Source organism: Thunnus maccoyii, chromosome 1 (assembly GCF_910596095.1).
Source record: "Thunnus maccoyii chromosome 1, fThuMac1.1, whole genome shotgun sequence".
NCBI lineage: Eukaryota > Metazoa > Chordata > Actinopteri > Scombriformes > Scombridae > Thunnus > Thunnus maccoyii.
Window position 1 is genome coordinate 28,876,803 of NC_056533.1, and position 20,270 is coordinate 28,897,072.

A 20,270-nucleotide genomic window follows, 5' to 3' on the forward strand; every position below is an offset into this window, starting at 1 on the left:
TATTTTAACCATAGCTTATTAACCGCTACACAAAGATGAATAAGAACAACAAAAACAAATTAATTCCAAAGTTTGGCTCATACACAGAGTTTAGCTGGGGCCCCCAAATCACTAATTCGGCCCCTGAACAGGACAGAGAAAGTGGTCAGTGAAGCAAAAAGTGATCTCCATGGAAAACACCCAACTGGCCTTTGTAAACAGTGTAGGGAGACAATGGAGCATGTCATGATTTAATGCGGGAAATATGAGGAAGAGAGAAGAATGATGACAAGTCTACGTAGGCTGGGGAGGGTGGATGAAGGATTTGATTGAATGTGTGGATTCTGTGAGGGGTAGGAAGTTGGTGTTTGGTTTCTCGAGAGAAACTGGATTAATCACAAGACTCTAAAGACATCAGACTATAGTGACGGATAAACCCAGTAGGAGGCAGTAATGCAACTCAAAGGATGCCAAATGCTGAAAAACACCAAAGAAGAAGAACGCGAACTCCAGAAGGTGGTAGTAATGTGACGTTAAGGGTGCCAGCTGCCGCAAAACATCAACGAAGAAGAAGTAGAGGAAGAAGAGGAACAAGGAATCAGGGATCAGCTGTCAAAAAAGTAGCTAAAGTGTAAGCAACGAACCAGAAAGAGGTAAATCTTCAAATCGACGTGAGCTTATCAAACTATCAGCCAGTAAATATGAGTGCGCATTATTACTAGAAGATATCAGAACATGGATGATTGCGGTTATAGCCGTGACTACCTGTGTTGTAGTTAAAATAGCTCACAGTAGCTATACTCAAACTGCGTGAGCTCACAGCGCAGCTTGCTAACTAGTAGCTAGCTGGCTAACTGGAACGGTTACGAAGCTAAGTTTTTGTTTAATTAGCTACGTGATGTTTATGTTAAACTGGTGGTTGGTTTGTGATTCGCTTTAAATTACTTCGGTTTATTTGTCCTTTAACTGACCAGCAGGCATCCTGTCAATGCAGATATAGTCGCTGCTAACGTTAGCCAGGAAACTATTTCATGTTGTTGTCGTCAGTGTTGTTGATGTCCTGCGGCAGCAACAGTCTCTGGTAGCTAAGATGTGACTTCTTATCGATATGTCATTATATATATCTTATAGATATATCGATATGTCCTAATTCTGGCCATATTCAATGCTTAATGACAGCTAACGGTTAACTTAGTTAAAAACTCAATTCGATTATTTCACCTCGCCGACGCGTTAAAGCTAATAATTAATGGTAAGTTAGCTGGCGTTACTCTTCAACCGATAGCTTGATGTTTTGGAAGCAGCGTGTGTTTACTTTGTTTTGCTGTCACATTTTTCCAGAGATGTCCATACAGTGTGTACAGCACTGAATGGTTGCCTGCCTGTGAGCTGTGATTTAACACACCCGCGAAGATGCCTGCAGTTTCCACCGAGGTGAAGGAGCTGTATCTGTCCACATCTCTGGGTGACCTGAATAAGAAGGCTGAAATTAAGCCAGACAAGATAAGCACCAGAAAGTATGTTTGAAGGATGGATTCACAATGTTTCAAGTCTGTCTTAAAATAACAGAGGTGCCCATATGAACACTGAAAGAGGTTTTCCTCGCTGTAATCATTCCTCCTCTTCATACAGGTTATTAAGATCCCCTTCAAACGTGCTTTCAATGTAAGTGATGGGGGCCAAAATCCACAGTGTGTCCCACTAGTCATTTTGTGCAAAAATGCATTAAAAAGTTTATCTAGAGCTTATATGAGTCTTCAGCAGTCGGAGTTAGTCATATCAAGTGGATATCTGCCGCCTTTACAGTCTTTTTAGCATCAAATGACCTCTTTTTGTTTCCTCGGACTGTTGAACTGAGGTGGAAATATAGTAACAAAAAGAGGGACTATGGCACTAAAAGGGCTGTAAGGTTGAAAGACATCTACTACATTTGACTAATATTGATGGCTGTAGCCTCATATTAACTCATGGATTTTGGCCTCCATCACTTACATTGTAAGTGCATTATAAAGGGATCTTCTAATGACCAGTATAAACACAAGGAATGGTAACAGTCCAGTTTAACATGCACTTGTTATATGACACCAAAAGATCTATGAAAATGGTTTTCTTTTCTATCACTAAAGGTAGAGAATTAAGTTGTGTTTTTTTTCTCATTTACTGTGTTGCAGCTATGTTCAGAGTGCCTGTAAAATCTTCAAGGCGGCAGAGGAGTGCCGTCTGGACAGAGATGAGGAGAAAGCTTATGTACTTTACATGAAGTATTTAACAGTATATGACCTCATCAAGAAAAGACCAGACTTCAGGCAGCAACCGGTATAGTGACTTGTTTATCATTAAATGTTGTATCGTGTGTTTATGTTTGTTACCAAAGAAGGTGCAGTGTTTCTTATGTAAAGACTTGTTTACCAGTGGAAATGCATCAAGAATTGATATCTGTTATTTCTGATTAAATTTCTTCCAATGTTCACAGGAGTATTACATGACCATGCTCGGGACAACTAGCTTTAAAAGAGCCATTGAAGAAGCAGAGAAGCTCTCTGAAAGCCTTAAACTCAGGTTTGACACAATTTATTAATGCATACTCTGTATAAAAAAAAGACATTAGAACACGAGTATGTAATCAATTTTTTTCTTTTTTATTCAGCTAATCTTTTAACATTTATCATATAATTTAACAGGTATGAGGAAGTCGAGGTTCGGAAAAAGCTGGAGGAGAAGGAGAGACAAGAGGAGAAGAAAAGGAGGGAGGAAATAACTGAGAAAGATGGTGGTCGAAGCTCTCCCAAGGTATCATCAGCAAACAAGAAGGACAGCAAAAAGGTAGAGATGTCAAATTATAAATATACTCTCATTTTATTTGTATGTTAAACTTAAAAACTGTGGCATACACTTAATTCCAAAGAGACTTACTTTAATCTTTACTTTGTTTACTGTATTTTGTCATGAATCAGCTCAAAGTCCAGACAAAACAAGAGAGACCACACAAGTAATCATGGATTAAAGTAAAACAAATTAATTTAAGCAATGGTAAACTATACACAGTTTACTGTGGGATATGTAGATCAGTAGTATCAGTATTGTGGTGAGAGCATGGATGTGAGAAAGTGTAATTTATGCAAGAGGTAAGGTGAAAAGCAAATCTAATAGAAACCAAAACAAAACCCTGCTAGAGAGAGGAGGCTCCTGGAGGAGCTTAGAGTGAGGAACCACAGGTGTATCCTGTGTGATTGCTCAGCTGATAACACTGATCTGACAGTAAACAGTCGTGCTGTTGTTGTAATGCAGCAGATCAGGAAAACGACCTGTGGAACAGGAATGACGGCACCAACAGCAGCTGTTCATATTTATTCATAAAATAAATATTACTGAATCATGAATCAATCATAAAAAAAACACTCTTGTAACTTTTTATTATTTTCTTCACTCCTTTCTTATTTTCTATTTCAAGTACGTCTCACCTCCTTCAGGAAAATATGATGTCGTACAGCTGCGTGTCTCCTATAATATCATCCTGAGCCTGAAAAGGACGTCAGACTTTCACAAACTAAATAAAATATTTTATTTAAATGTAGGCTATTCTGTAGGCTATATAGCTGTTTTTATTGCTCCTTTACGTTGGTTTTGTTTTTTCAGTAACAAAATACAGCCCAACGCTGCTATAGATCTATAATTAGATAATAAAAAAATTGGAGCAGTTATCAGGCTCAGCTCTGCTCTCCGTCTCTTCGTCATGGATGTATAAAGAGCTGCAGGTCTGTGTGTCTGTTTGACAGAGGGCGGGTCTGAGCTACACTAACGCAGAGCAGAGAGGCCACAGCTGCATTCATACAAAATCCGGCAATATGGCACCTTCCCATAGGGTTGTGCGGAGGTGTGGGTGTGATTATTTGTTCTTTAGAAAGTAACCGCTGTGAAACAATCAGAGAATAACGTTGTATTTACTTGATTCACGACTTTGTTCTTGCCAGTGCCACTTGCTCTCTTCATCTCGCTCGACCACTGCTGACTCTCTCTCACGCTGTCTGTCTCTCTCGCTCACTCGGGAGGAGGGGCAAACTTTGAATTTTGTGTGTTTACAAACACAAATCCTGCATAGTTGCCTTTAAACTTTAGAGTTTAAACTGTTATTTTGTTAAATTCTACAAATTGATAGCTGACTTCCAGATATTTCATAGATGAGGTGCTGTGCATGAGTAGTTTCCGTCTCCTCTAATGTTAATTTCCTTGATGAAAACTGATTAAATATGTTCGTCAATGACCTTTGGTGTGTGTACAGTACTCTTTTCAATTTTATTAGGCTAACTTCTTTTATTTCCGTTGTTCAGAACAGAAAAATAAGTTTGTCATGTACTTTAGGCAACCAAAAAATTGGTTTCAAAACATTTTATTGGCCGCACAGCTCTCATTGTTTTTTAGTAGTTTTAAAGAGAGTATTGAGCCCCAGTTGTTGAATCGTGTTGGTTCAAAATAAAAATGCAAATCAGAACATGTGTGGATGTATTCCTTAACTTGATACCATCAGACCAGACACTTTCTGCAAAGCTACATTCTTAATCATTCAATCTGTGTTTTTAATCAGATAATGATGATGATATAAAATCTGAAGTGAAATAAGTTAAGTAAAAATATTGGTTTATAGCTGACAAAATTAACACTAGTCTCAAAATGACGTTGGAGTGAGTGAGGACATCCTATTTTGATGAATCCTTGCGTCTCTTCCTTCGCATCTCCATCTCGCGTCCTTGCCGGGAGGAGCTGAGACGTGAGGAAGAGACATGAGTGAGGGAAGCGAGGAGCCATGTTAGCTTAATGAAAAACACCCGTAGTAACACTAGCAGCTTAACTATGGGGGTTGGTTTCTACATTTAATGATAGTGATGTCAGCTGATCCAAATCTCATGTCTGAATACCTCACCCAATAGACTTGCAAGTGGAATCTGAGGAAAATATACAAATGTCATTGATTAATGTAATGGTCTCATCATTTGAGGTTTCTTAATGTAAGAGGGAATTAAGTTCATTAGAACTAGTCAAATCAACATTTTTGATACGATTTTTGTTTCTGTCTGTCAGGTAAAAGGAGAGCAGAATGAGTTGAAAAATACTTCAAAAGGTAAGCAGAAAATGTGTAGTTCTTCCTGAGATATTGTCGATCAAGAAACCCAGAAATTTTCTGCTATTAAGTGTGAAGCGGCTAGTTGTAATTCCCAATTTTATACATTTTTCCCGATGTGCTGATTGAATGACTTCATCTGACAGCAGCGGTACCGCCCGGTGGCATCACAGCTGAGAAACTTTTCCATATGATGAAGGACCAGACGATTACAATGATTGTAATGGATGCGCGAAGCCACGGGGACTTCGAGGAGTCTCACATTCACGTCCCGGCTCAGACCTGCATCAGCGTGCCTGAGGAGGCCATCAGCCCAGGGTAAGGAAGAAGAGAAAGCAGTTTTGAGGACAAGGCTTCACAGATGGATGAAATGTTGGCTGAAATTGGTGTATTTTGTTCATCATCATTTACCTACCTGGCTTTGGCAGTGTGCTAATATTAGTAGTTGTGTCCTCCTCTCCTTTTGTTAACTAGTTTTTCTGTTTCCTACATTTGCGTCATTAACACAAACAGGGAATATTTTTCGAGCCCTCCTGAACTGGATTGTCATGACTTTTCAGAATCACTGTGAATCAAATTGAGGCAAAGCTGCCAGAGGTGTCCAAAGAGCAGTGGAGGCGGCGGGGCTTTGTGGATTATATAGTCCTGCTAGACTGGTTTAGTTCTGTTACAGACCTTACAATGGGCACTACCTTGCAGAGCCTCAAAGATGCCCTCTATAAGGTAACTGTGTGTGTGTGTGTGTGTGTGTGTGTGTGTGTGTGTGTTGCCATTTGCGCACTCGCTCATGTGTGACTCCGCATGTGTATAAATAACAGCTGATTTTTTTCTCGTGAGTCATTGTGTTTTCACACTCCATAGTGGGACAGCATCACCATCCTGCGTAGTGAGCCAATGGTGCTGGAGGGGGGCTACGAGAACTGGCTACTGTTTTACCCCATGTACACAACCAACGCTAAAGTTCGGCCCCCTAGACAGAACATTACCAGCACCCTCCCTCAGTGTGAGTATAATCGGCGCAGCATACGCCTCCAGCTTTGGCACTCTGTCTTCACCAAGCACTGGGATGTTAGTTTTTGCAACTGCAAAGCCAGTGGAAGTGTTAATACAGCTGCTGTTATTTTATTTTAGGAAATTATAAAAACTTATGAATAAGTGGGTTAAATTTTTCCTACTCAGATGTCATATTCTCCACAAAAAGATGTCTTAAAATAAATGTTCTTACGTCGGCTATGTAATGCACATCATAACCATTGTGTTCCAGCTCAGAGTCAGCATTCATTTCCTGTATTTGCAGTGTAAAGGCTTATATAGTACAGTGAGATATAATCAAAAATAAATAAGAATATAGTTTTAAAAATGTGTGTTAATCTTGTGTTACTCATCTAGTGTACCTGGGCTTTTTAGTTTCTTCTGTATAAGAAGGTGATTCTCTCTTAGATTGTTTTTTTTTTCCTCTAATGTTTTCAACAGTAAACTTCAGTTACCCATCTCTTGAGGAACCAAAGCCTCCGACCCCGCCTCCACCAGAGCCTGAGGTTAAACCTGAGCCGCAGGAACTCTCAGCTCCTCTGTTGGTGAACGGAGTTGCTCCAACAGAAGTCCCCACACCTACAATGTCTGTGGTTGCCGACAGATTACCGGACACTGTCGATTCCTCTGTCTCAGGCTCCACAAATTCTGGGCAGGACCTAAATAAAAGGGGACCTGCGGCAGGTACATCTAGCCAGCCAGCTTCCACAGCCAAGGCCTTCCCACAGGTACTATACTTAAAAACAATAGGAGAATACAAAAAATTAAGGCCTCAAAGTGTCTTTAAGCATCACTTATGCTATCATCTTTTCCTCCCTTGTTGTCCTGTTCCAGTTTGACCGTACCAAGAAACCCTCTGTGCGAGTGTCAGATGAGCCGAAACCCAGCCAGAATGGGTCAGACAAGGACAGCACCCAGAACGGCCCATTTGTCCCCAACCGCTCCGTCAAACCATCCTTCAACCCCAGCACTTCTCTGTCTAAAGAAGAACAGAGTCGGATACACTCTGAGGCGGTGGCAGTGATGGAGAAGGCACGACAAGAACAGGAAAAACGCACCCAAGAGCGGCGTCTAGAGGAGGAGAGACGGGAGAGGGAACAGAAGGAGAGGGATTTGAAGGACAGGGAAGAAAGTGAGAAGAGGAAGAAGGAAGAGGAGGAGAAAAGACATCAGGAGAAAAAGAGGCTGGAGAGGCAGAAGGCAGAAGAAGAGGAGGACAAAGAGAACAGGGTGTGGGATGAGAAAGAGAGGAAGGGAAAAGAGCAGAGCTCTGACACACCCTCAAAGAGTATGTCGTTGGACTCGCCTGCTCCCAACCATACTGTCAGTGAAATAAAAGTGAGTCCTCTCATCTGTCAATGTCGATCACTACTACAGGTTGATGTTTCATTTCACCTCTGTGTGCATAGGAAAGTGTATCAAAATAATAGGTTTACAAATTGTCTTCATGCAAGTTACAACACAATCATATGATGTTATTGGAGACGTCTGTCCTAAATTACACAATAAGGAATAACGGTTATTGCAGGGACTTAAATCTAGGGTCCCCAAATTGTGGATAAAAGGAAACTTGTGAAAACCTCACCTTTCAAATGGTATTCTAACCAGCAAGACCACAATTGCACATTTCCATAAAATCTCAACATATAGCCCAGTGATCAGATCTGATCAATTGCAGGATTTTAATCTTGGTTATGCTCCCAACTTCAGACCAAAAGACAATTATTTTTAACCTAAAACTAATATCTAATATACCCCTTTCATACAGCTGATCATGCATATTGTCATAGGTCATCAATATGTGTGTTTAACCCACTTTTAACCCAGAGACTGCTGTTAATGACTGGTTATCTGCAGCTGTACTTCCACACACCTTTGCTAAACAATATAATTACACAGAATTACATTACAAATAGTAATTAGATAAATGCAATAACTACATATGCAACAGAGGTCCATGCTTTGCAAAATATACAGAAACACTGGAGACACTTGTGTGGTGGTGTATGAATCATACAGTTTTATGGGAGCTGATGAAGGCCAGACATGTCAATGACATTGGGATTCAGAAGTACTTGTTTTATGCTATTCTATTTCTTTTGCCCTTACCTTAAAACATCCCTTATAATTATTTTTGCTGTAAACCTTTAAGTGCAATGTGCATGTTTATTCCACAGAGGGAGCCCCTGACCAGAGCAAGAAGTGAGGAGATGGGTAGGAGCGTACCAGGCCTGCCAGACGGTTGGATGAAGGTAACAGACATGTTTGAATATGAGACACTCTAAAATTGTAACAAAGTTGAGTTAGTTGGAGTCATTGAAAATAGACTGAGAAAAGAGAAATGTTCATTTAAATGATAATTATTTCTGTGTGTCTGATTCATGTCTGTCACTAGTAGCCTAATGCTTTATTGCTCCTTCGTTTCGGCTAGTTCCTGGACACCGTGACAGGGACTTACAGATACTACCATTCCCCAACCAACCGCGTCCACCTGTACCCTCCTGAGGTCACTGTTCCTCAGACCCCACCCTCCACACCGCCAACAGTCAAACAGAAGCAGCCACGACCAGCTGAGCCTGACCCCAACCGCGAACGAGAGCAGGAACAGTCCAAATTAAAACGCTCCTACTCCTCCCCCGATATCAGCCAGGACCTGAGAGACGAGGCCCAGAAGAAGGCCACCGCCCCAACCACTGCTGCTACCATACCAACCATCAACAGAGAGACCAAGTAAGACACACAGAGATGTTTTATGACACTCTGATACCTTCTAAAGCATATATTCTATTTTACATTAGTCCTGTAACACATAATACCTTTGTAACTTGTGACACTATATCAGAGGGCTGTTAACTCTATTGTCATATTTAGGGTTATAATTGCTGGTATCTATAATCAGTGTTCTCTCTGTACCTTTTATGTCTCCAGACCTCCCAGTACTAAAGTCTATTCTAAAGTGGAGATTGCACGACCTTCGGCTGCTAAAATCCGCAACCTGAATCCTACATTCGGAGGCCTGGGTGCATCCTTCACTGGCCTCCGTAACCTCGGCAACACATGCTACATGAACTCCATCTTACAGTGTCTGTGTAACACTCCTGCCATGGCTGATTACTTCAACAGCAATTATTACCTGGACGACATCAACAGGTCAGGGCCCAGATAACAACTGTCAAGAGATTTGTGGAGATGAGGAAGATATTTAACATTTCTGCTCCCGTTCTCACCCTCTGACAGGTCCAACATCCTCGGCCATAAAGGGGAAGTGGCGGAAGAATTTGGTGTGATCATGAAGGCGCTTTGGGCCGGTCTGTACAAGTGCATCAGTCCGCGGGACTTCAAAATCACCATAGGGAAGATCAATGAGCAGTTTGCTGGTTATGATCAGCAAGACTCTCAGGAGCTGCTGCTGTTCCTGATGGATGGGCTCCATGAGGACCTCAACAAGGTAGTACTCACACTAGATGCCAAGAGAAAAAATTAGGACGCTAGCACCAGCATGGCATAAATTATTTTAATTTTTAAAAAGTTTAATCCACATAAGCTCACGCTGACTGAAATATTAAGTGAATAAATATTAATTAATTTATTCCTTTCAACCACGGCTTGCTAAGGCCTTCTGCTACCCCTGTATGTTGTTGCACGTTTGCCTTTTGATCATAAAAACTTAGTCTTTTTATAATTTTCCTTCTTTCTGTTTTTTTTTCACTGGGTTTCATTTTGATGGCATATTAGAGAGTAAGTAATTAGCTGTGTGTCGTTGGTCCTCCTGCAGCAGTGTGAGTGTGGTATGTCTGCATCTGTCTGGTCTGATGCTTCATCAGAACCTCTGCATGTAGACCCAAGACATGCCTCCATTGCCTGTATCGACTGACTTTACTGGCTTCATTTTTATTTGAATGGAGGAAAGGACTAGAGAAATCAGAAAAAAGGACAAATTCAGACGATTTCATAGCTTGATATTTGACCTTTTTTCCATTTTTATCACGCTAAAACATCAAAAAGACATTTTTCTTAGCTAAGACCACTGTTGAGCTGTCACTGAAGACGGCAGCTGGGAGATAAAACCATGATGAATGTCTCCACCTGGGGGTCGACTGAAAGTAGTGCATCCACCCCTTTTTACTTTTCAAACTGTTTACTCTCTCAAATGTAAAAAATATGGTGCCATCTAACAACTGAGGACATGCATTTCTCATGACACACTCTTCCATCTCATCACATCTCTTTTGTGTGAAGTTCAGACCTGTCTGCCATCAGGCTGGCCCAGTCCCAGTCCACTTTGTCTCTCCAGGCTAATTGGTAATTCAGTCAGACTAATTAATGAGATAGTAATTAGCATTAAGTGTTAACTTGCCTCTCATATCTCCCTGCCCTTCATTCCGAGAGTGAACTGGATATGGCTGAACTGCATGCAAATGAACCTGAAAGAGATGAAATAGGTGATGAATATAAAGTCTGTCACTGAGGAATTCAGCCTGTAGCAGTTATACTCAATGGTAATTGCTGTATTTTGTGAGATATTTAACTACGACTGGAATAATCTGTATCTGTCACCAGCTTTGGTGGAATCATGAAATCAGGTTTTGCCTAAGCTGCAGTTGTTCCCGTGTGCGATCATGTTGTTTTTCCATCTCTGGTGTCAGGCGGACAACAGGAAGCGGTACAAGGAGGAGGAAAATGACCATCTGGATGATCAGACGGCAGCAGACGTCGCTTGGAGCAAACACAAGCTGCTGAACGAGTCCATCATCGTAGCGCTGTTTCAGGGGCAGTTCAAGTCCACCGTGCAGTGTATGACCTGCCACCGTAAGTCCCGGACCTTTGAGACCTTCATGTATCTGTCACTGCCTCTGGCCTCCACCAGCAAGTGCTCCCTGCAGGTCAGTCAAATGAATCAAAGCCTGTGTCCGGAGTTTATGTTAAGCTTTAAGCTTGTCAGACAGACTAAAGTGTCACTGTACTTGACTGAAATGAATGTTTTGTTCTGTATTACAGGATTGTCTGAGGCTGTTCTCCAAGGAGGAGAAGCTGACGGACAACAACAAGGTGTTCTGCAGACACTGCAAAGCTCACAGAGATTCCACCAAGAAACTGGAGATCTGGAAGGTCCCTCCCATTGTCCTTGTGCATCTGAAACGGTCAGTAGTGATGCTTCTACCTGTGTATATTTAATTATGTAGACTAAGAGCAAATGCTGCCTACTTCAGTCTTTTTCAGTATAGAGATATTTTGCTTGTTTTTTATAATACTCATTTCCACTGTTTGGAAAAGATGAAGAAACTTTGAATTATAAGAATTTGGAATAAATCCTAATCTGTTATATGTTTTTTGGGGGGGAGAATTTCTTTCAGTGTTAATAGGTTGACAATATTATTCTCGCATCGTTTCCTGCAGCTTCTCCTATGAGGGCCGATGGAAGCAGAAGCTGCAGACCTATGTGGACTTCCCTCTAGACAGTCTGGATCTGGCCCAGTATGTCATTGGACCCAAGCAGAACCTGAAGAGATACAACCTTTATGGAGTTTCTGTAAGTAGAAGTGAAGTGAACAGTAGAATGACCAATAGATTTGTAAGCAACGTTAACATCTGCCAGCACTTTGCTTTTACAGTAAATTATCCATGAAACAATTGTTTTTTAAACAAATGAAAATTTACTCATGAAAACAAACAAGAAAGGAGGATAAGAGATGCAAAAAATACACAGCACACAGCTATGTAGTATTATTACCATCACTGTGTAGTAATATATTGTACATATTCTTTAATGCTGCCAGTCATTTGGTTGGGAGAGTCCATAAAAAGATGATAAAGGGATGTAAAACTTTTTTCTTGCTACTCAAATAAGCCAATATCAAATTATTTCTTGTACTAAACACAGTGTAGATGAATTCTCCTCTTGGTTAATGTTTTTAGCCACTTCAAAGCAAGATGAAAAGGCAAAAGCAAGGGTACAAAAAAGAAAATAACCTGTTTTCATAGATGAGAATAAGTTTGCAGACGGCTTGATGAGTGCACAGATCAGAACTGCAGTCCTGATGATTCAATAAGTAACCCATTAAATGATTATGATATGATTATATAGCCGTTGAGATGGTTTTAACTGTCGTCTTCTCCTCTGCCAGAACCACTATGGGGGCTTAGATGGCGGCCATTACACAGCCTACTGTAAGAACAGCATCAAACAGCGCTGGTACAAGTTCGATGACCACGAGGTGTCCGAAATCTCCACCTCTTCCGTCAAGTCCTCCGCGGCCTACATCTTGTTTTACTCCTCCCTGTGACGGAGCTGCAGGACACAAAAGAGAGAGAAAACACTACAACAGAGCAGTGACGCTCAAGCCTAGAGGTTGTTTTTTTTTTTCCTTTTTAAGATCACAGCTCTGAGGACCTGGTGCACGGAGTTGCGGGTTGACTAGAGGGTGCACGCGAGGAACGCACTCGAGCAGGTGGCTGTGAAAATCCTGTCTGTCCTAGATGGGAGAGAGGAGAGGTGCAGGCACACTGTGCAATGCTTCAGCTACTAGAGGACCCTATAGCTGTTAAAACATGCCGTCTGTTCATATTACTGATCATCTAGAGACTAAACAGATGCTCCTTTCACTCTGACACTACCTTCGATGGCTGTGTTGTAGGGCTGACAGCTGGTTCAGATGCTCTTCACCCTCATTTCTGTTGTGCTCAGCGTGGATGGCCGTATAGCAGAAGTGATCCTCAGCTTTCTCGTACTGTGTATACACCGGGGTTAACAGTTAGACGGCATGTACATACTTACAGATGCTGATGTTGCACATTCAAAATGTAAATATTCAAGGGCAAAGTGTTTATCTGTTAAGTGACCAAATTTTTTTTTTTTTTTCCTTGAAAGTAGCAGCCATTATAGTATCACCACATTCATGAAGACAAACCATGTGTTTTAAGGGTTAAATTCTATAGCCTTCTAATGTTTAATATGATCTTTAATCACATGGAAAAGGCTGTGAGCGTTGAATTTTGCGTATTTCCTAAAGGGAAGTGGGAACTGATTGTTGCTTGTTCATATTAGCCACATTCTTGCACTTACACAATATGCAATCAGTTTAAGTTTTTTTTTTGTAATGTAGAACGCATCATTTAACTGCATACATTAATACTCGACTCAGAATGCTTTAAAAACGATATCGATGCTGAGATCTTGTTCGTCTTTCTCGGTCCAGCCAGTGCGGATGCTACCTGCTTCTATAAAGTCGGTTGTAGGATTTAAAACACACTTAATTATTGACTTTATATCTCCAGTGCAAACAAAAAAAAACTATTTAGAGGACAAATAACTGGCATCTTTTCTTGGCTTTTAACAACGATGTTGGTTTTTTTTTGAAAAAGTAGGTCTCAAGGAGGCCGAAATTTAGATTTATCTGATTAATTTTACTTCTGTGTTCAGTACTGACCCAGGATGATATGAATATGTGAGAAATTGACCTTATTCTCTTTCACAAGTGTGTTAATGTCAACACTTACTGCCTGCCTGACTGACCGACTGACCAACGAGAGCAAGCACAAAGTATACTCACATTTTTCCTGAATGGACCAGAGATCTGAAGTGGCAGGATTTGACTCTACTTCCTGAGTAGTTTTCTTGCCCAGCATGAGATTAGGAACTTTTATTTTCTTGTACATGTTGATTTTATTTCTTAACGCTCTAAAAATTGTTTCAGATATAACAAATATATTAACCTTATCAACTCATGACTATTTATTAAAACTGCTTCAAATTAGCGTTTGTGTGTGGATGATTGTTTTATGGTATTTTTAGCATAACATATTCAGTGGTGCAAACATTTGGCTGTAATGATAACACACAAGGCATTGCTAGATCATTTCATTTATTTAAGAACATAATTATAAAGCCACCAAGAAAATAAACATCAGAGATGTTGCCTGTGCTGAGGAGCAGATTCAAACTCAGGGGAAATGGGCAGAAAGCCAGTCCCGTCATGGATTAAGCCTTGTGGTTAGAGAGCTCAGAGTCCATGGATCTTTGGCTTTTGGAAGGGTTTGCGGCTGTAGAGCAGCATGTAGGCATTTGCAGATTGCACAAGGCTGTCCTGTACCTCTCTGACCGCTGAGTCGTCAAAACAGTGCCAGGTGCGCAACAGGGCGTTGCGGCACAGAGCTGTGTAGTGACCCATGTTCAGATGACCTGTATGGTTCTAGAGAGGGAAGAGTTACTTTATATGGACAGCCCCCCAGCAAATATAGAGGACAGAAATAGTAAGAAAAATGCTCATTTACTGCAAATATCTTTTAAATTCTGACATATTTTATTCAAACTTAAGCACTAAAAGGTGTTCCTGCTCTTTTATATGTAGCCATTTTAGAATAAAATACAGTCTTGACCTGATCTTTTGTTTAAATGCACATTTGAAACAGTTTTTGCAGTTTTCATTTACTGCAAGATGCATTGTAAAGAGGATATAATGTAGCTGCAGCACTTGATTGCCATAGTAAAATATGTATGATGTCATACACAAAATACAAAAATCAAAGAAAAACTGTCACATGATGTAAAAAATCAAAACCCTGAACAATTAATTGACACTAATAACCAATAGATGACAGATTTTAAGTAAAATGTCTCATTAACAATCCCATCTATCCATGTTACAACTGCCCAGTGTAAAACAATGAACAAACGCTCCACTCACTCCACTGTTTTTATTGTCCCTTTAGTTTGATGTTTGGAGAAGAGAGAAGGAGGACGAAAGATTTTTAATAAGGTAGCTGAACATTTCTTGTGGAAAAACATGTTGGACACAATTTATTATTCCAAGTCGAGGTCTTTTATATGTTCTAAAACCTTTCTGGAGGGGATCTTTAACCACACCGTCCGGATCTAAATCATCAGCCAGGACTGCGTTTGCTGCTTTGAAACTCGCAGCCAAAAGATATTAAAATGATCTTAGCAAGGAGGGCTTCTAATCTATTTGTCTGTGTGTGTTCACTCACCACAACAGCGTACAGACGGTATGAGGAACATGAGGTGTTCTGTGCTGAGCTGGATAGAAACGGGCTGAGATCAAGCTTCATGGAGAACACAACGTTTGTCCTCAGTTTCACCTGGTTTTTCCCCTTACAACCAAACCTGCAGAGGATATAAAGATGGCATTGATTTAAGAGGATATTACTGGTTTACAGCCTCTTGAATCTAACTAATACCATCAACATTCACTCTCCAGACTCTCCAGGGTATCTGCAGTATTTAGACTTCCTCATAATGGAATACACAACTAATGTTGGTGCATGTAGAATATAACTCTTCTTGAATTAATACGTGAATATACAGATGATTTATAGTCAATCATCCATAATTATATTTATTATTTACCATTCATCTTCTTTTTCTGAGCTTTCACATGTTTGGCCATTCGTCTCTCTCATTAACAAGATGGTTTCTGCCCACAGAACTGCTGCTTAATGTTGTCATGAGGGTATCTCAGACTCATAAGGTTATTTATGAAAGCATAAATGAAGACCAAATGCAGACTATTTGAGGCATGTTGAAGTATACTGATGATTGGAGCAAAAGGTTTCTCATACTTGCAAAAATTGATGTACTGTTTATTTATGAGACTCTGTTGTCTAATTAACATATGACTTAACTGTGAGTCGACAGCCATAAATTGTATCATGATCAAAGTTTAAAGTAACTATCTCAAGCACTGCGTCACAATGACCTCTTCAATTAAACATTCACCCTCACTATGAAGTTATACCTAACCGGTGCAGTTACATTTCTACCCACCGTTTCAGGTGCAGCATTAGTATTTCAGGGGTTTTGTCCAAAGTAGTTATGACGGCTGTTTCTCTCCTCAGCCCACACGCTGAACACAGCATCTGCTCTCCTCCAGTCAGCATAGTCTGCTCAAAGAACAGAGACAAGCAGTCCTGTACGACATAGAGACACAGTGAGGGTGAGAAAATGCAAAACAATAAGCTCAAGACCGCAATGTCTAGAATATGATATGCATATGTTAAAATATACCTGAATGGAGCACTTGATGGTGTCTGTAGGAATTGGTAAGGACAGCACAGTGAAGGTCTGTGCGCTGTGTGCCTGGTGATCGCAGTGCATGCAGAGGGTCATGTAGCCCAGCTGGCCCTCAAACAGATTTGAGACGATGGTGGACTCTGTCACCGCCGTGGCACAGTTTCTGTTCTGGTCTTTCCTCAGCTGTTTTATTGAGGAGCGCATCTGACGCCTCCCAACCTTGTTAACATAAACAAACAGATTCACTCTGAATTTTTTAGTTTAAGTGATTTGCCACAGAGAGGCACAGCTTGAGTGGTAATGGTTACCACACCTTTTTAAGGTCATCATGGAGTGCATTGAGGAGGAAGAGCAGCAGTTCTTGGGCGTCCTGCTGGGAGTGGTTGTTGAACTGGGGGAAGATGGAGCACAGCACAGTCCTGGCCTCCACAGGGGCACAGCTGGAGCTTTTTCCCAGCCACATCTCCTCCAGCAGGCGGACAAACACCAAGGCCACCCGGCACTTAGACCTGCATGAACAGAGGTTAGACCACTGGGAAAAATGACTGAAAAACAGCCAGTCAGAGAAACACAGAGACAGTTGTCTCACCGTGCCAGCTCTGTCCGAATATCCTGATTGAGGAGGTTCTCCACTAGGGGCACGGTGGAACACAGACACTGAAACACAGCATTTAAGTAGCACGAGTTTCCAGAGTTGTCCAAACCACACACGCCTGGAGTGTTCCACACCTGCAGACTCATTGCAGAGCTGCAGCCTTGTTTGTCATTCTCCATCACTTGACCACTGCTATCTTTCCTGCAATAGCAACGACACCACAGGAAAAACAACAACTTTTTCCTCTGCAATGTTGCACAATGTATTTTAACCTTATACATTATCAATATCAAAAAGTTAAATATGTGTGTCAGCTAATAGATAGTTGGTTGATAGAAAATTCAAGCAAAAAAGTTAAACATTTGCTGCTTCCAGTATCTCAAATGTGAGGATTTGCTGTTTTTCTGCTTTATAACATTGTAAATTAAATATCTGCAGCTGTTATACTTTGGCTGAAACTGGGCAATGGGAAATTGTCCCTTTTTTAATTAGGCTTTTTCACCATTTTCTGAAATTTTATAGACTAAACAATTAATTCATCAAAAACATAATCAACAGATAATTGGATAATTAAAATAAACAATTCTTAGCCACAGCCCTAATATTGAAAATAATAAATATCTTTTTACTCTCCTTTTGTACTATGAACACAATTACCCATACCATTAAAACATTATTAAAGGAGTGTATATTAATTAATTAATCATGCTATTTAATTCATAGAGCATAAATATGTAGTGCACAACTGTCCCTTAATGACATCACCGAAAATATGTGCAATCCTTAGAGCATGTACAATAATTCCACGTCTAATTGTTTGTTGTACTTGATTAATGACAGTCCTCACTGCTCTCCACACACAGCTTTGATTATAAAGTATTTTAAGAGTTCAAACACTTTCAAGAATTGAAAAACTAAGTATAACTCTTTTGTTTGCATTGTTTTTGTGAAGGGTACTATTAGCTTGAACTGAAACACTGTAACAAAAAGTCAGACTAACCTTTGCTTAGGAAGGTTTGTTACGCTTGTCTCTGGGTATGAGCTGCTGTTTAGCCGAGGCAGGATGGGCACGGTCACACTGTTGTCCACGGCCAGCTGAGAGGCCAGAGTTCTGGTAAACTCCGTCAGGTGGACCTGCCTACCTGAGCTCTGCAGAGTGTGCAGCACAAATGTGTTGATGCAGATCGCGTGTAGCGTCACCCAGAGACCAGGGAGAAACATGTCTACTGCTGATCCTTTTAGGTCTGACAGAAGGAACAGAGCAGGTCCAGTCCAGCCCTGCAGATGAGCTACAAATTGGGACAGTGAGTCTTCAGATGTCCGTTGGTGCTTTGACTTGACTGGTGGAGATGAAGAAGATGTTGACTCTGTGACTGTCTCTTTAACAGATGGAACAAAATGAATATTGACCCCTAAGTTAGAGAAGATGTCTGTGAGTTTTCCCTCCATCCAAGCAGAACTGTCCAACTGAATCAGGTGCCTGTGGCTGCAGAAAGGTGTCAGCAGGTGGTCCACTACCTGCTCAACAACAGGTTTCCTACTGCGCCTCAGGAGCTGCTCTGGACAGTACAGGTACATGTTACAGATGAAGCCTGAGCTCATGTCACAGAGAACGGCAAGATAGAGAGAGCAAGGAGTCTGTTGGTAGGAAAGTCTGTATTTCTTCACAGCCAAGTTCTGACCAGGTGTGTATAAGGTCTGGTAGCGCCTGGTCAAGTAGCCACAGAAAGCAGAGATGGTCTCCAACTTTTCTGCATCCTCCAGCCTGGTCAGAGACAGGAGGCTGGTCTGGAAGCTGTTTCTTTTCAGGACACCCTGCCATCCCTCCAGCTTCAGGGTCAACTCAGAGCCAAAGCTGCAGTTCTCGCCCACAGACAGACCGCTCTGTAGAACAATAGAGAACCATGTTAACGCCTCGGCATACTCCTCCTCAGAGAGATCTGTGCTCTGCTCCTTGCTCTGATGCTTAGCTCTTGTCTTCACACCAGCAGCTCTCCTGACCAGCTCCCGGACGGCTCCTCTGTCCAGCACTTCCAGCAGGAGCTCTCTGGCTGTGTAGTAAACCTGGTAGGTGGGACCAGTCTGAATCCGGGTGAATGGCTTCACTTTTTTGGACCTGAAGATGTTGGGCAGACACAAACCGTCCGTCTGGGAGTCTCCATGCAGCTCGTCCACTAGGTGGCACTCCTCTGACATCCAGGTGCACTCTTTCACTGACAAAGCCTTGGCCTTCATCTCTGCTTGGTCTAAGAAAATGCCATCTCAAGATAGTGATGGCTTCTCCCACAACAAAGACCTCTGATCTGAAACCAGCATGACACGGCAACAGATAAGCCACAAAAAACCCCCCTCAACTTCTGTGCGCTGAGGTGGATCTCTTATCCTATAGGGTGTCTGACAAACTATGTGCGCTGGGTGTGTTGGTCTGCTCTCAGGTGAAACACATTCTCTAACACTCATGAGGATCTGCTGTTGAGGTAGATCACCAGGGATCCTCTGCACCTACACAACTGTGTCTTGGCAACCTATAAACATAACACTTTGACCGCAGTGCAGCTCTCATGACATGTTTTTGTCCTTTTGTGTGTGTTCTCAAGGTTAAGCTTGACATTTAGCAAACCTTTTAAAGCTAAGGGCAACCATGCATGATATCCATTTCTTTCAAACGTCACAGTATTTGTGAACCTGAGCAGCTCTCCCTCACATAGAAACAATCTTTTCTACACTCCTCCGGATGGCCCCTGTCATTAAGAACCTATTTAAACTTATTTTAGAGGCTATTTTTTTAAGCTTATGTTACAAAGACAGTTGCAGCAGTACCAGTGACAAAATATAGTAACATAAAATATTCATGTGACTATATTTTGTCACTCGTACTGGTAAAACTCTTGTTAATATTTTTCCTACTTTCCCTCCAAATCTGGAAAAGCCACTTCTCTTTTGCTGCAGTCCATCTTACTGCTAATGCCTCTGCCATGCGGAGGTTCATACTACACCCCTCAGATCCCACCCAACTCTGTTCAGTTTCCTTGACCAGCCAGTGGGAGCTGCTAGTGCAGCATCAAAGACATGATCCCTCACTGGCTTCCCACAAAGAAACACCGCCAAATGTTTTTTAAGAATGCACAACCACGCTGGAGGGTTGTGGGTGTTTTTGCCCTTTTATGCCTAAATGTATTCTTATTTTGCTTACAGACTGTACTGCTTGCCCTTGTCTTTGGTGCTGCTTATGTCTTGTTATTTAAGTGGCCCCCTACTCTTGAGTTTATTCTTAAAAGGTACAATCTGATCCTAATGTAAATAAAATTTGAGCTCCATCACCAACACAATACAGCATCTGAACTTATCACTCCCAAATCTATCTTGCACACATCTTTTGTTACACACACAACAGTAAAATCTAGAAAACATTTTTTTTACATTAGTATTGCAAGTAAATACAACAGTAATACTTACTTATACTAATACTTAGTAATACTAATAATACTTGCATATATTATCAATTATGATCAGTTGAAAGT

At 41.2% G+C, this 20,270-nt stretch overlaps 2 protein-coding genes across 3 annotated transcripts; one reads left to right on the forward strand and one right to left on the reverse strand.

Moving 5' to 3' along the window:
• Window positions 1-496: 496 nt before the first annotated feature.
• usp8 (ubiquitin specific peptidase 8) lies at window positions 497-13,882 on the forward strand. 2 transcript variants are annotated; one of them, XM_042416614.1, is made up of 19 exons: window positions 497-632; window positions 1,321-1,496; window positions 2,151-2,295; window positions 2,453-2,538; window positions 2,661-2,802; window positions 5,056-5,095; window positions 5,242-5,413; window positions 5,656-5,818; window positions 5,957-6,098; window positions 6,569-6,855; window positions 6,962-7,465; window positions 8,305-8,379; window positions 8,559-8,857; window positions 9,056-9,277; window positions 9,365-9,575; window positions 10,774-11,010; window positions 11,126-11,268; window positions 11,525-11,657; window positions 12,253-13,882. In XM_042416614.1, exons 2-19 carry the CDS (start codon window positions 1,393-1,395, stop codon window positions 12,409-12,411), a joined length of 3,264 nt encoding a protein of 1,087 aa, XP_042272548.1. In that variant the 5' UTR covers window positions 497-632; window positions 1,321-1,392; the 3' UTR covers window positions 12,412-13,882. The 2 variants fall into 2 exon arrangements, with proteins under 2 accessions (XP_042272548.1, XP_042272555.1); XM_042416621.1 differs by lacking the exon at window positions 497-632 and adding an exon at window positions 698-1,231.
• A 142-nt stretch (window positions 13,883-14,024) lies between these two features.
• On the reverse strand, window positions 14,025-18,935 carry LOC121900451 (putative ubiquitin carboxyl-terminal hydrolase 50). Its single transcript, XM_042416782.1, has 7 exons — window positions 17,750-18,935; window positions 16,744-16,950; window positions 16,468-16,663; window positions 16,149-16,373; window positions 15,909-16,051; window positions 15,113-15,248; window positions 14,025-14,316 (listed from the first exon to the last, which is right to left on the reverse strand). The coding sequence occupies exons 1-7, from the start codon at window positions 18,349-18,351 to the stop codon at window positions 14,128-14,130; spliced, it is 1,698 nt and encodes a 565-aa protein (XP_042272716.1). The 5' UTR covers window positions 18,352-18,935; the 3' UTR covers window positions 14,025-14,127.
• Window positions 18,936-20,270: the final 1,335 nt, after the last annotated feature.

Excerpts from the sequence above, each read along its gene's own strand:
- usp8 (XM_042416614.1), top strand. The coding sequence starts at position 1,393 with ATGCCTGCAGTTTCCACCGAGGTGAAGGAGCTGTATCTGTCCACATCT. Across the intron at positions 5,819-5,956 it reads TCAAAGATGCCCTCTATAAG|TGGGACAGCATCACCATCCT; the intron begins GTAACTGTGTGT and ends CACACTCCATAG. Across the intron at positions 9,576-10,773 it reads TCCATGAGGACCTCAACAAG|GCGGACAACAGGAAGCGGTA; the intron begins GTAGTACTCACA and ends CTCTGGTGTCAG.
- LOC121900451 (XM_042416782.1), bottom strand. The coding sequence starts at position 18,351 with ATGAGCTCAGGCTTCATCTGTAACATGTACCTGTACTGTCCAGAGCAG. Across the intron at positions 16,951-17,749 it reads ACAAACCTTCCTAAGCAAAG|GAAAGATAGCAGTGGTCAAG; the intron begins GTTAGTCTGACT and ends TTGCTATTGCAG. Across the intron at positions 14,317-15,112 it reads ACCGTCTGTACGCTGTTGTG|AACCATACAGGTCATCTGAA; the intron begins GTGAGTGAACAC and ends TTCCCTCTCTAG.